The sequence below is a fragment of the Numida meleagris genome, chromosome 17, assembly GCF_002078875.1.
Source record: "Numida meleagris isolate 19003 breed g44 Domestic line chromosome 17, NumMel1.0, whole genome shotgun sequence".
Taxonomy (NCBI): domain Eukaryota; kingdom Metazoa; phylum Chordata; class Aves; order Galliformes; family Numididae; genus Numida; species Numida meleagris.
Genome location: NC_034425.1, coordinates 10,574,997 through 10,590,565, shown reverse-complemented (window position 1 = coordinate 10,590,565; position 15,569 = coordinate 10,574,997). Strand labels below are relative to the sequence as shown.

The following is a 15,569-nucleotide window of genomic DNA, read 5'->3' as shown; positions in this document are numbered from 1 at the left end:
GATGTCCTGTTGTTGAAGATAAGATGTCGAAACAGATGCTTCAGCTGAACGTAACATCAGTGGGAACTAGTTTGGGCTAAAACCCCCTTAAAAGGTTGGAAATTTACAGTGAGGATGTATCCCACAACCACCAGAGATGTTAATCATTACTTGGAATTTCTGTCTGTGCTTGGAATGTAAAGAATATGTATACACTATACCTTTAAATATGTAGTCAACGCTTCTCTCTGTGTGCATGTTGGTGGAGTGATCCCCCATGCACCCAGTGCTGTAATAAAGGGAGTACCTGCTTGACATAACTCACTGATGTGTCAAGTTACTTTGTCAGTTTTCTTGGCTTCACCAGTTATCTTCAGTTTAAGTTAAAATGCACTCAGGTTCCTGGGAGGAAGAGAGGTGCTTCCTATGTGGTAGTTTCAGCCCCATTCTTGCTGTCTGGTTTAATTTCAGCTGTTGCCCTTTCCTTCAGAAGCAGTTCATTCTCATGATGGAGAAAATCGTGATCCCAGGGAGAGGTTCATCACACCCAGCACATTCTCCACTGATGCTGACCCTGTTATGGTGAAGTGAAAACGTCAGAGGGTTGGGCCCTGCCATGCCAAACACCACATGGATATGGGATAGTTATGAAACCAAAATGACTCGGAATGGCAAGTGGTTTTAGGGTGGATAAGAACCTCACAAGTGCACCTCACAGGTATGGAAGAGCTGGGAAAATTGCTGCTGTCTATACTTGTAGTGTCAGAGAGGCTGGTTCCTGTGCTGTGGAGATGCTTGGGGAGTTCTGGAGAGCAGAAAAGACATTCCCTGTGTTACTGAGTTATGAATGGTGTTGCTTCTGTCTGTTCCTGAATTCTCAGGGCTGTGGCAATACAGGCATTAACTGAAGTGATAACGAGTCATGTGTTTATATTCCAATAATGCACAGAATGCCAGAACTGGAAACTGTGGATGCGAGTTGCTGTGTTAGATGCACAATAAGATTTAATGACCCTTCAGGCTTTCAGCTTTTGCTGCTTGGGCAAAAGAGAGGAGGAGAAAAAGAGTCTGAATTAAAACCTAGAAGTGTGCAGAGGCTGCTCAGTGCTGCTGGGGAGGGAGGCAGGCACTCACTGCTTTTCTTGGTTAGCTGCCATGGGAGGATGAGTCTTAGCTGCGCTGAGTGTGTGGTGTCACTGGTAGGGGGCACGGGGGCTCCATGGAGCAGAGTTGGCCTGGGAGCATCTCACATGGGGCCTGTAGGCCCTGTGGGAAGCACCATGGGCAAACACAGCATCTCACAGCTGTATTTGTTGCACTTGGCAGAAATAGCCTTGTCTGTTCTGTCTTTGTGTGAAGACAGAACTAAAACTCCATAGCAGTATCAATGGTAATTCTGTTCTGTAATGACTCACTGTTAAGTCTGTCAGCTCATTACAGTGTGTGTTCTGCCTAAATGGGCAGTTAATTTCTTTTTGCTCATAGCTGGCACTTCTAGCTTGCTTCCCTTATCCACTTCAGTATTGATGTGACTGCACCCAGCCACAAATTAATTGGCTGCTGCTTTGTTTGCCCAGAGCAAATTGTTTGCAGATGTATCATAAACTCATCAATGGTATATGAGCTTTGTGGGGTGCTGTGTGTCCTTCACATCCCTGTGTTCCAAATTCTGGTTAACATCTCACAGCGATTAAAACAAGAGGGATGTGTTCTGGAGCAGCAGCATCACAGCTCAAGGAGCCTACAGATATGGTCAGGGAGCTTAAAAGGATGATGCTGGATAATCTCTGGAGTTCACAGCTCTTTGCAGAGGTAGCTTTGTGTCATTCGTTGCCACTTTCCCTCACCATATGCAGCTGGGGTGTGATGCAGATGATGAAGTGGGCTGGGGTAAGCCCTGCAGGCAGTGCTAGGGGTGAGCTGCTGGAGCAGGACTTGGTGTGTCTGGGCTGGAAGTGCTTCAACTTGCACATGCAGGCTGTTTCTTTAGATGGCTTGTCTTCACCCAGCATAAGCGAAGCATTTCCTGTGTTCACAGCATTGACAAAAGTCTAACATCAGTGATTTTAAATTAATGGTATGTTGAAAGCTCAAGGCTGACGGAGCTGGAAATTATATCCTCAAGTCCTTTCTAGTTCTACTTCTTCCGACACCTCCTAATTTTTCATGTAAATTGGCTTATAGGTCTTTGGTTCAAAGGCTTCCTTGTTTGCTGGGGGAGTCTGGTATGTCTGCTAGGGAATTATCCAGCATAATGGCAGAGTTATAATTGCGTTGCAGATATTCAGATCTGCTTCCTCTGTGTGGATGCCCTATCTGTGACTGTTTGAATAATCACTGCATTAACAGCAGCTTAGCATGCATTTCTGGTGTGTTACATACCATGCATCTGTTTGTGAGAGGCCCACGTATGTACAGTTGTGCTCATAATAAAACACTGTTTAATCTTTCTTCTGTATTGACTCAACTTCACACGAACAGCAGGAATAGTTCTTATGCACACACCTAGTAGAATAAGCTCAGGCTTTGCCTTATCTAAGCTAGGCAAATTCACCCAGAATTTTGCAGGAGGTAAATAAACATGTGAACACAGCTGCAGGAAAATAAATGTAAAAGGTATTGATTCATTCAATTCTAGATATTTTATTGTACGGTCTGAAAAAGAAATGTGAGATTTGACTTTTAAAAATTAGTCATGCAATGGAGTAGAGAGGAAAAGCTGTGCAAGTCAGTCATTCACTGAAGCTTAGCAGATCTCATACGCATCTGAAGCAATACTCTCGCTACTGAGTTATCTCTTCCATCTCTTCAGGATCTATCCTGATATCTTTACATCTACTGGAATATGCATAATTGAAAGAATTAGTACAATGAAATGATTTAGGGAGGTTAATAAGCAGACACTGAGATACACTGGGACAAATCTCCATATGCATCTGCATGGCCAGCTCAGTACCACCTTCAGGCCATGGTGGCGTCCAGCCTCTTCTATCCTGCAGCCTTCAGCATGCCACAAGATCTAATAGGACCAGAGGTAAAAGCATAAAACCTTACTAACATAGCTCTTTTCCCAACCGCATGCAAAGCTGGTCTCTGCTCCCTTTCCCTCTCCTCAGAAAACAGGAGTAATTAGCTACGCTGCAGCAATACAATGAACAGCAGGCTGAATTTGCTGGATAAAGTCTCCCCAGCACATTAGAGACATCCTAATTACCCTCAATGGGCCATTACGATGCAAGGTTGATGGGGAGGTGCTGGAATGTTATTGTTTTTTTTTCTTTTACCCAGAGGCTGAGAGCATCAGGAGAAGAGGGAGGAGGTCTCATTAAAATCCCCCCAAGAAAACATGTAATTCATTTCACATAGAACAATCTATGTCTCCCATGCTGCAGGGAGACTGAATAATAATTCCAGTAAATGGGTCCCGTCTTGTTGAGCTGCCAGTGTTTGTGTTCTTAAAGCTAGATATTGTGTCAGTATTGGCTGGGGTCCGTGGTTTGGCTCAATGTGTCTCAGCCCGGGAGCAAATGCTATAGTACTTTCTCCAGTGGCAGTGGTTGGCTGGGGAAAAGTATCTGGACTTGAATACAAGTGAAGGATGGGCAGCTTCTTCTCTCTGGGAGAGGTGACATTTTACTTCCCCCTCCCCCCTTCCCCCCAACTTCTGAAGCAGTTTCCTGTTGATAAGATGACACATCTGCACTGCCAGAGCACTTGGAGCTTAGAGTTGGGGATTAAGGTCTGGGTCTATACAAAGACTTGACCTTTTTATTTTTATTTTTTTTAAAAAGCCCTAGTGTGGTCTGTGCAAGCTTAAGTATGAAGTCTTTATTTCTGAGGGGGTGAGGAGGACGGAGGGAGCCCTAATGTGACCTGTCTGCTCCTTTTAAAACCTGTTTCCCCCAGGAAGAGACCTGGCTCTGAAGGTATGCCTCCGTGAATGACTGCTAATGAAATACATTGGTAAGAGCTTTAAGAAGCTCTCATCAGTGCTAACTTCATTCACTTTGTTCGTCCCTGATAAATATTCTATGCCAAAATGTATGCAAAAATGCTAGCTTGGCTTTCTGTGGTCAAGCTCAATGGGAGAAGAGGTATAGGACTGCATTCTGCAGTGTGATGTGGATGTGCGAAGTACTATTCCTGTCCTGGGCAAGACAGGAACTTGCTCCTTGCTCTACTCTCCAGCACTTCTCAATTTTCTTCTTACTTAAGGAGAGCTCTGCTTTCTTCTGTGAAGATTCTGTTGGATCAGAGCATAGTAGTATCGCCAATTTGCTGTGCTTCAAGCAGAGTGTGTAGGAAGATGATCACGAGAACTCTTTCAAAGTTAGGAAAAAGTTAAATACCAACCAAACATCAGAATGATTAAAATGATGTCACTGCCTGCCTGCCTGCCAGCCCTCCAAGTGGAAACCCACAGGGGACAGAAGAATGCAGGTTAGAGGGAAATTTAACAGCACATCTTTTAAGTTAGTTTTAAGTGGGGTAAAGACTAAGATTTAATGTGTAAACCAAAACCTGTGTGTTACCATTGAACTGAATTTCAGAAAAAACACTGCCCTGGTTGTGTTTGCTGCATCAGATCCCGAAGACCTCAAGATGTAGGTGCAGGTGATGCACTCAGTACCCAGGTATGATCTCTCCCTGTTCATCGTGCTGAAAATCCCCTGGCTGCTGTGGGGTCAACTGGCATTCACCTTGATCTGATGGGCAGAACTTGGCTCTCATCTCCAGGGGACCTGCATGGACCTGCAGGACTGAGCCTTGAGCCTTCAGTGGTACTTGTGTTGCTCAGCTGCAGTGCTTGGTGAAGGTGATGCTAATGCAGTCTGACTTTGTTTTCGGAGGAGGAATCCTTCTTGACCCCAGGGTGCACTGGCGTTGCTCCAGCATCAGGCTGCAGCATAACCTATTCATATTTAGAGACAGTAAAAGGTATAGAGCTGACAGCCCTGGAGGCTTTTCTAATGTCCCTGTCCTCAGTGTGTCTGCAAGTGCTTTTGAAAACACTGTGTGCACCATTGCATCTCATACCAAAATAAGCTACCTCTCAAGTGTAACTTCCCTGTTGTTGAAGCCCAGCTATACCCTTTAGAAGCTGTTGCTCTCCTGTGAGCAAGCCAACAAGACTGCACTGGTAAAGGTGCTGCAAGAAGATCGAAGATTGGGTCCTGTATGAATACAGGATCTGTTTCCCAAATGGAATTTGGACAAGGCACATGTAGAGGAAATACTAAGTCAAGAATTGAAACTGTGATTGAGCACCTGGTGGGAAGGCAGGGCCAACCCAGGGGAGCTCAGGTGCATGCGGTGTACCTGAGTGACCAGAAGGGGCTGGAGCCAGGATCCACCCCTTCCCAGACCTCATTTAAGGGTTGGCAGTGGAGGTGAGAGTATCTTGCTGGAGATTCTTGTGTACCTGAGGCCTTATGTGGGTAAGCAGATTTTTTTTCCCTTTGTTTTTGTGTTCACAGCTGCTGCTTTTGAGCATATCCTTACTTGCTGCCACATAGGACTTTGTTATTCTGCTACCATTGCTGCATTTTCTATTGTGTTACAGCACAAAAAGTTTAATAGCAGGTGTCATCTCTAATGTTCCCCTGTAATGAGAGTCTACATCTTTTCTCAAAGGTTTTCCCTTCAATGATGCAAAGATATTTGTTCAGATGCTTCCAAATGCCTTATGTCACCTGGAAGCACCAAAGGGCTCCCACCTCCCTGGTTAGAGATAGAGGCTCCAGATAAGACCTCCTCCTCAGCTGGTGACTCTTCTGTGTGCTGCCCCTGCCCTGCACTGTGTCCCCTCCGCAGGCATGCAGCAGAAAGGCTGTAGGAGGAGTGTGAGTGGACAGATACATTGCTTTGCTCTCACAGAGATAAGCAAAAATGGGTGTTTCTGTGTGGCCCTAGCATTAGGAAGGAGTTATGTGAAGCAACGGGGCTGGGAACAAATCTGAACTTGTTATGTGGCTTGTCTCCCACCAGTGAGTCTGTTGAATGAAATTTGTCCAATTAACAGCTAGGGAGGATTGATGAAATGCTATTAGTCAGATTCCAGCTCTATCCTAGGGGCTAGTGAGTCACACATCCCCACCTGGTAGTGCACACCTGCTCTCCATCACAGTTACCCAGCCCTGATGGGCAGGGTTAGCTGTACAGAAGCTTCAGGTAGAGACCAGCCTTTGGGGAAGGATGTCACTAACCTGCTACCTGGTAGGGATTTGGGACCTCAACTCCAGCTTTCCTTTAGGGCTGCAGCTGTGGGACAGGCAGGATTAGATTTTATTGTCATATGCCCACAGTTTAGAAGTGGGGATGTGGATAGTGGAAACAGGGTAATCGATAAGGTTGAGCCAGGGAATGAACCCTGCAAGCACAGATGAAGTGAGCCCTGTTAATACTTCAGGTAATAGAAGGAAACTAACTGAACAGTATGCCACTTGTGGGAATTGAACAAGAGCAGAGCTGTGACATGAGTTCCAGTCATACCTCAAAGAACAAGGAGGGGAACAGGAGTGGGTGGAGAATGAACCCATCTGTCATCCTGCTGTCTGATGAGGAAGCTAGCAAACACATAGGGAAAGTGTTGGTGAGAAGAGCCAAGGAAATGTATCTCACCCAGCATGGCAGACTCTCAAGCCAAACAACTAGTCTGAATGGGTTCTTTCCACCGTGTATTGTGGAGGTGTTTTTATTTGTTGCTTTTTTGTGCTCCTAGCTGCTTAGTTGGATTTCCTTTAGTTCCTCTCAAGCAAAAGAGGCAAAGGGCCGCATGTAAGATGCAGAACTGCAGGGAAACATACTGTATTATTTCTGTGACTTTTCTCATTGTGCTTTTCATACAGGCTGCAGCAGCACTTCAGGCTGCCTATCTGCATGAGGAGCTGTGTCTTTTTCTATTAAATAGAACGATGCTTTGTTTTCTGTCTCTGCAATTAGCAACAAAGGCACTGAGATGGGGGCAGGAGGTGTTGTGTCACAAATATGAATGGAAGAATAGACAAAGGCATAAAGCTGGGTATGTATCAGAACACTGATAGACTCTGAATTAATAGAATCTGCTTTGAAATACAGGGTATTTAGTGCCAACTGTGCTAAAGTGGCATCAGGGAGAGATTTCTGGCTTGCCATGGTGCTGAGTTCTGGGGCAGGGTGCCAGGAGAGCTGGGACTGGATGTGGCCAGGCTTGGAAGTTTTGAGCCCTTAAAGGTGGCCCTTGTATGAAGGGATGGTAACGGTGGGATCTTGTGTCTGTTTAGGACATTTTGGCTCATAACCCACAACCTAGATAGTGATTGTCTATTAGAGTGACTTGGACACTGGCGGCTCTTCAGTTGGAAGGGCTTTTGTCCTCCCTCATAAATGTGAAGAAAACCCCAGGAATTAATCCCCCATCCTCCTGGGTCATGCTTCTCTGGTGTCTGCAGACACCATCTATGTGAGGGCTTCCACCTGGGAAGGTGGCAGTGTGTTGTGCCTTGACTTCCATGTGATGAGGTCTGGAAAAAGCCTTCCTCACAAAGACCCTTCCCTGCGTTGCACCAGCTGGTCCTGGCCTCCCTTCTTGGTTAGCCCACTGTGTCCCATTGATTTTGAGCATGAGGCTTGGCCACATCAGGTCAGACTGACTCATTTAAGGTGGGAATAGACTGGTTGAACCATAAACACCTTTACTGTAAGCAAGATAACATCTTTATTGTGCTTCTCTGAGAGCTCAGACAATGAAACTGTTTTTCCTTTCCCTCATACTTTCCTCACTGCTGGTATTGAGAGGAGAAAAAAATATGCTTAACCTTTACCACCTTTTACAGAAAAAAGTCTCAGTCATCCCTTTGGCTTCTGTGTAGGAGGAAGATAACACAATAAATTCACTAGTCTTGAGAACAAGTCTACATTGTCACAATACACGCATTCCTTGACCTTCGCTCTCTTCAGGCAGAATATTGACCAAAGGAGTCCTGTGAAAATTCCTGGTATTTAAGGTGGGGCAGAGATTTTTGAAGTCATAGTTCGAAAGCTCTGTATGTGTCTATCTGGCTTTATAGTCCAGGAAAAGAAGATGGAAAACCAGCAAAAATACCACACAGTCATAGATGTGGATGTGCTTCTGAGGTGGGCAGAGCCTGGAATGGAAGTACACAGCTCCTTTCAACAAAGGTTGTTCATTAACTCAAAAATCAGCTCTCTGTATCTGATGTCAAAAGGGCTAGCGTTGCACACCAGCTGCTCTCCTCACTAGAGGTGAGTGAATTGCTGTTCTCTCTGGGGTGTAGAATGAAGTGTATTAGCTGTATTTAAATATCTGCAAGTGTAATGAGTGTACATTAGGTATGCTTGTAAGCTTATAAAGTCCTGTGCAGGTAACGGTCCAGATGAATAAGGGTGAATTTCTGTTATGGCTATATTGTTGGTGGCTGGCAGCATGAAACCGTTAAGTGTAGTAATATAATTCTGTGCTATGTGATGTTTTTCATGCCTCTTTACATGAAATTAATCTACAGCAAACTGTTCCTTTTGTGTTTGGTAAGGTGTTTAACAATACCTGCACTATCCTGTGGGAGTCCTGTGTAGTCTCAGTATAATCTCCTGCCTTTGGCTGATCTGTGCATCTTTTTCCTAGTCTTTGTAATGAGCAAATCTATTTCCTAATCTCTGACTGTTAAAGCCTTGCATGCAAAATAGACGTGTAACTTTGCTACTTTAAGTCTGTGAAGCATTTGTTATTTTGAACAAGTTGTGTAAGCAACTCATGGTTAAAGCCCTTTGCCAGGTGTTCCCCAATGGCCATGTGGACTGCACAACATGAGCAGCGTGAGGAACTAGCAGTGTGAAAATAGGCTCATCAGCATGATAAGCAACAAATCTGGTGTTAGCAGCAGTATTTCTGAGAATTGTTTGCAGTTCCTTGAAGTACAACTGCTATCTGCCTGATTTTACTTGAAATATTTAGGATTAACATCAAATTTATCCAGTTCTTGAAAATACCTTGGTTGCCGAACAAGAAAGGACACTGGAAGCAGCTGTTGCTGGACCAGAATGCCAAGCAGCACACCTGGGCACCTAGTCTCTTGAATGTGGAAGCCAGCAGTCTGTAGCTTCAGAGAGAGTCTGTAACTTTCAGAGAGAGCTACCTAAGGCTGCAGCTTACAGATCAGAAGGCTTTCTGCTATGATGACTTCAGTGTCGCTTAGTGAACAGCAGCAGACACAAGCAGTGAGTGTGGGGAGTCCTCTGGAAGTGGAGTCTGCTGAGTGAATTCTGGAGCCAGTTTTAGGCATACACTGGCATCTGTCCTGCTGTTGTTGCTGGCAGAGCTGCTGTTGTGACATGGCTATTTTGTGGGGCGGATGGCTACTAAGAACTGGTGCTTGAAGGTCTCGCTGAGGGCAATGTAGAGAAAGGGGCTGAGGCAGCTGTTGGCATAGCCCAAGCTAATGGCAAAGTTGTAGGCATAAAAGAAGGCCATGGATGGGGTGTCAATGCCAAGGTGAACGAGCTGGAGGATGTAGAAGGGAGCCCAGCAAATAAAAAAGGCAGAGCAGATGGCAACTGCCATGCGGGTGACTTTCTTGGTTCGAACTTGGAGGCTCCTTTGGGGCAGTGGGACCACAGTGGTGGCTATGTGCTGCAGGATCTTGAAGTAGGCCGCACAGATCAGAATCAATGGCATGGCAAATGCTAGCAAGAACTGGTAGAGAGTGAACCAATAGATATCAGTCTCTGGGTTGGGAAGCAAGAGAGCACAGCGAACAGTGCCATCCTCCAGAATCATAAGGCCTGCATACATCCACACGGGAATGACAGTCAGGAAGGAGAGGAGCCACACCAAGCAGATAACTAGAGCTGCAACGCACGGGGTCCGAACACAGGTAGATTTGAGAGGATAGACAGTTGCCAGGTAACGGTCCAGGGTCATCACTGTAAGAATGTTGGTGCTGGTGATCTGACTGTTGCTGTCCAGAGCAGTGATGACAGTGCACAGGGTTGCTCCGAAGTACCATGAGCCATTGCCTAGGAGCTGGTGGATGAGGAAGGGCATGCCCAAGAGGAAGAGGAGGTCCACAATGGAGAGGCTGAAGACGAAAATGTCAGGTACAGTCTGGTTATGCTTCAGCTTCTTCTTCTTGACTATAGTGTAAATGACAATGAGGTTCCCCACAATGCCCAGGAAACAGATGATGCTGAAGAGACTGGGCATGATCACATTGGTGTATGGTGCTGTCTTCTCTGCTACTGCCAAAACAAACCAAAATCCTAAGTGCAATCCAGAAACAATCTCTTGGTACTTGTGCTTGCCCTATCTTGCAGCTGGATCCCTCCCAAAGATGTGGTTTGTAGCAATGTTTGAGACCCTCTGCTGCACTTGGAGAGGCTTAGTTGGGAATGTGATGCCTCCTCCTTTGCTGTGCAGTGCATGCAGCAACCCCCTTCCCCCCCCCCCCCCCCCCCCCCCCCCCCACACACACACACCCCTCCCCAAATCGTACTGTCTGTGTAGGCATCCTTCTTCATCCCTCCTGGAATACTTCTGTCACTTTTCTGGAACTCCCTAGTCCTGTTGGGGCTAACATCAGACTGGTATTCTTCTGCTCTTGTCATTGTCTGACAGGGAATTGATAGTAACGTTCCTTTGTGGGAATATTGGGTGTCTGGCCTTCTTTGAAGAAGTGGGTGAGGCCTCTTTGCACATCAGAGAAGCAAACCCCTGCAGGTGCCAAAACTCCAATATGGGAAACATGAAAGTTGTTGCTTGACAACTTCAGCTTGTCTGCTGGGTGGTTTACCTATTGTTCTATATGAGACAAAGTTCGTTGACTGTGCTGGGACATAACTAATGCTTATCTAAATTGTGGGATCTGTGACTGTACCCTGGCTATGTCCTAGCTCTGTGTCAGGGTTAGGCCGGAGCACCTCTGCTTCCTGTCTCCCTTTCTGTAGTTTCAATGTAGAATAAGTCCTAGTGTGCGGGACAGGCAGGGTTTAGGGTGTGTTTCAGTGTAGTTCTTCCTTTTGCACCTAGAAGGAGAAAAACATGGCTTAAAGCTTCTCTATGGCTCCTAGTTGCAGGTAGATTTCCAAGGCAAAATTGTTGCCTGATAGCTTATTGGCAGTGAAACTTTGAAATGAGAGGCCTGAGCATAATCAAGTTTGTTCTCCTTGTTGCTGATCAGGGTTTAAAATCACATTCTGAAGCCACAAGTCTGCAGTGTCAAACAGGGATTTCTGCTCTTGGGCATATTAGGTTCTATCCAAGGCATTCTGCAAGTTTCATGTGCGCTGTGTGATGAAGTCTTAAATCATCCTTCTCAGTTCATTTCATCTCATTACTCCTTTCCTGTGGGACCTCTTTTTTGTGTCTATTTTGGCTGACACAAAGATATGCATAACAGCCCCTAAGCCTAGACTGCATGTGTCTTTCACTGAGTTGCAGATTATTTGAGGTGGAACTAACTGGAAATGCTTTTCAGTTTCTTTACTAGTGGTCTTCTCAGTATCCTACTCCTGTAGAATAAGGGAGGTTGTCTCCTCCAGCATAACTGAGAAATACTATAAATGAGATTAAGCGACAGATAATCATAAAACACTCTTTGCTGGTGTGGTGTCTGTTTGCCAGATGGTATATGCTGACTAGCATCTAGAATTCTTGAGTACAAATGTCTGCAGATTTACTTTGGTGTCACTGGGAAGCTTCACTGAATTGGCAAGGTAACTGAGGCTACATTGCTGGTCTGGCCAGTGGCTGGGGAGTTGTGTGTGTCACACCAGTATGTACTACCTCTGCCCTCCAAGGAGTAGGGCATGAGCTGCTGTTTTCTTTTTCTGGCAGTAGGATGCAGTCAGTTTAGGCATAAGCAAGGCCAGAATCCAGTAAAGCTCAGGTTGTGTCACTTTATCTGGAAGCCTTTATGCAGATGATAAAAACAGGCAGCAAGACACAAAGCAGAACTGCTAGGGGCATGGAGGTATAGATGAGAGCTGGATCTGACTGATAAGGCAGTAAGCCTCCTTAGGGCCATATGGACCACTAAAGCTCCTCTGTTCTTCCTGGCTGCTCTTTAATGCAAGGAAATAATTCAAGTGGCTGTAGATATGATGCCAATAATACTACTTTATCTATTGAGACCTGATCTTAGTCTTCAGCATCCAGCTTGTGCATTTCCTGAACTTCCAAACAGATTTCACACCTCCTTAATGATGGAAGATGAGAGACTGGAAGATGACTGTTGTCCTGCTGTTCTGTGTGTAGCTGCTATGAGCTGTGCTCTTGTTTCTTTTGGCCCCAAACTTTATTACTAATGCAGTGGAAATTGATTATATGGTTGAAGTCTAAAAGCTGTTTTTTTAGCTGAAAATTGCAGAAAAAGGATGTTTTGTTCCAATGTGATCAATAGAGTGCTCATGGTGACCCTTGTGATGTTTTGAATGAACTCAACTGGCCTTAGAGTGAAGTGTGCACAAAGGCTTTGTGTGAGGTGTGGTTTGTATAGTGCTGTAGCTTCTTGCCTGATATTGCTATTTGTACAACCAGGAGGTACAAGTGTTACTAGCTGGAAGCTGGAGTTACCATGTATTTAATGGAATGGAGTTAGATGTGCATGAGTACCAAATTCTCAAAAGTTGCCCCTTTATCTCAAGAACAAAGAGGTTTTAGAACTGGTTGAATCTGACTTTTTTTAATGATGATTTTTGTGCAAACCCAAGTGGCTGTACTTGTATACAGAAAGAGCTACTTCTAGGCACTGTTTTGTCCTTGCTTGCATATCTGTGGCTGCCCTGTTAATCCTGAAAAGTCCCAAAGGGGACTGCACCGTGAACTCAGTGAGAACCAGCCTGGATTGTGGTCTTCAACCATGCCCAGATGCACAGCGTTCTACATCTTTATTGACTTTCAGAAGATAGACCTAAATCATGTTTTTATTTTATATGGTAGAGGCTGAGCATCAAATCAGCTGTAAAAAACTTCTATTGAAGACTGTCTATAACTTGTACTCTTGAGAACTAGCCTTCCTGCCCCTGAACAGTTGGTCTGGCAACACTGATAACATGCAGAGAGCAGTGGACTGGGGTGGGGGGGGGTGTGTTGGAACGTCCCTCTTTCCTTCCCCAGCGACATTTCACATTCTTTGTCTTGCTCTCTTCCCCATCTGCCAGGGCGTGTTCCTCTCCATCCTCAGCACTAAGACCTCAGCGGCTGCTCCTCGCAGCTCAGTTCCCTCTGCGCCCCGCTGTCGGCGGAGCTCGGGCACTGCGTCTCCCAAGGAGCGCCCCGTAGCGGGGCCTGGAGCTGTCCGCCCGCGAGTGCTGAAGGCATAGTGGATAGGCGATGGGGAGCGCTAGGGCCGCGCCCTCGCTCCCTGCCCTTTGGGCCCCCGGGCCGGTCAGTCCCCAGAAGAGCGCCCCGCAGCCCAGCTCACCTGAGCCGTTCCGAGCCTCCAACGTGAAGTTGCGGAAAGAGTTGATGGGGGCCATGGTAATGAGTCCCAGGGGCCGGGGTGCTGCTCAAAGTTGTCCAAGCTGCTTCCAGGGATCCGTGGCGGTGATGGGGGTGGATCTCCCAGCCAGGGTCGAGCAGGGTGTGGGAAGCAGCAGTGGAGTCTGAGGCTCGGCTGTGCTCTGCTCTGCTCGCCTGCTCCTGCGCTGCCAAGCTCAAAGCATGTACTGACATCAAGTAGCAGCTGACTCCTGCAGCCACATCAGCTGAAAGCATCCCTCTGCCACCACTGGGTGGGAGGGGATGTCAGGAGAGAGGGAGTGAAGAGGTACTGCCTCTGTAGAGTTGCGGCCAGCACCCCTTTGTATCACTTTCCCCAGATCCCTCGATGGACAGCTGGGATTTCTCACCTTCCCAGTTATAGCCAGCTTTCTCTCACTGTTATCAGTAGGAGGCAAAATGTAGTCCTTAAGTAGCTCCACTCTCTTGCCTTTGCTATGGATTTTTCTCTTGACACACATGCTCTTTTCATTCCTGAGTCACAGTACTGTCTGCACTAGTGGGGCTGGGGATGTCAAGGTGCCAATTCACCCACTGAAAGCTATTGCTTTGGTCATCTGACTCCTCTAACTCAAGTTCCAGCCCAAGATAATACACTTGTAATTAATTCTCTGCTGTTGTATTTCTTGCCATAGCTCATTTGTGTCCTAGTTCCAGAAATTAGCTTGACCACTAGCTCGGGTTTTGTGTTTCACTGATTTTGGCCTTAAAAATACTACTCCCACCCCCAAGTTTTTGCCAAACTGCTTTGCTCTTTATGCAGTGTCAAAGCAGTAGCCTGATCTTTTCTGTGGTTTTAAGCTGATGTTTCCCATTGTTGATGCATGAGATCTGTTCCCCCTCATAGTAGTTAGATAAAAATCATGCTACCATTAGATTGTTCTGTACATCTGAACATTGCCTGTGCTGAAGAAGCATATTATGTTGGAAGTGTGCAAGAAAAACAGCAGCAATAGGCAAGATTTTCTCTGCTTAGTGCAGTGAAGGGAATTGGGCTTACTTTACAAAAACTAGATCCATTTGTCTGGAAGTCTCCTTTACTTCTCTTCTTTTTCAGTAGTAGCAAAGGTTGATGTGAGTTACAGTGGCCAATTAATTAATTTATAAGTAAATGTATACATGGAGCTTCATAAATCTGTATCAGTCAGGACCCGAAGTAATCTGTACTGCTGAAAATGAGGCTCATGTAATGCCAGCAACAATCCCAGCATGGGCTATCAGACAGATATCAGCAGCAAGTAATTGTAATATGGGTCTATTACAATGTCAGCCAAAGCAGTTCATCATTATTAGGTTGTCCTCTAGTGGAACAACTGGCAGACAGAAATCTGAAGTATGGTTTGGCAAGACTCTTAAGAATTGGAGACAAGATGGAGGCAATTCATCTTTTATGTTATGAGGTGTTTATTTTGTTTTTGTTTTTTTTCCTGAGTCTCTGGAGTTGCCTTGGTCAGTGATTTGCCCAAGAAGTTTTCCTTCTCATACACCCACGCTGTATAAGATAGTTTTGAATCTGCTCAGCTCGTGGAAGAAGTGGTGTTTCCATTCACTGTTTTCTAATACTCTTCTACATATTGGGTAAATCTTAGTGTTCATCTACATGGGATTATTACTGCAAAACAAGCTGTCATTTGTGCACTGTGTTAATGAAACTAAGGCAGAAGAGCTACTATAAACAGTTTTATGTGCAGTGAGTTCCTTTGTGTAACTGTGCCTAATCTAGTTCTGAGTGCTTGTGTGGGAAAACTGAAAGACAGTTGCCACTCCAAACATTCCTTGCATAGACAACATGCTGCTCCATTTTTCTGGGGGAGAGCTATCTTATAGTTTTCAAAGGATGAACCTGATATTTAAATTTAGTCACTTCTTAATTTGCAGTCTCAAGTGTTGCTGTTCACTTCGCGTTTAAGGAGCACTGTAACTCTTCCTTCTCAGCTGTAAGGGCAGGGTGCATCATAGCCACTCTATCCATTCCTGGTGTGTACGTGTTGTAGCTGCAATGACAACTCCACACCTCAGTGCTCTGGGTTCACTTCACCCTCATGGCTGTGTGATTGCTTTATTACTGAGTCTTTACAGCTAGGCTCCGACAAGG

The 15,569-nt window shown here is 45.6% G+C and overlaps 2 protein-coding genes across 4 annotated transcripts in view; one reads left to right on the top strand and one right to left on the bottom strand.

Annotated features, from left to right (window-relative positions):
* Positions 5,369-15,569, top strand: part of CASKIN2 (CASK interacting protein 2) — a 50,848-nt gene continuing 40,647 nt past the window's right edge. Inside the window, exon 1 of one of the 3 annotated variants that reach the window (XM_021415110.1) lies at positions 5,369-5,417. Coding sequence is in view for 1 of the 3 variants with exons in the window: in XM_021415114.1 (XP_021270789.1) it covers positions 10,068-10,074 (7 nt within the window). In the remaining 2 variants the exon portion in view is untranslated. Of the gene's footprint in view, positions 5,418-10,050; positions 10,075-15,569 lie in introns of those variants that run through there. The other 2 variants (XM_021415113.1, XM_021415114.1) reach the window with 2 other exon arrangements.
* LOC110407422 (melanin-concentrating hormone receptor 1-like) lies at positions 7,395-14,173 on the bottom strand. The gene is given in 2 exon segments (XM_021415128.1): positions 7,395-10,215; positions 13,398-14,173. Coding segments are annotated over 2 exon segments (1,101 nt in total). The 5' UTR covers positions 13,453-14,173; the 3' UTR covers positions 7,395-9,169.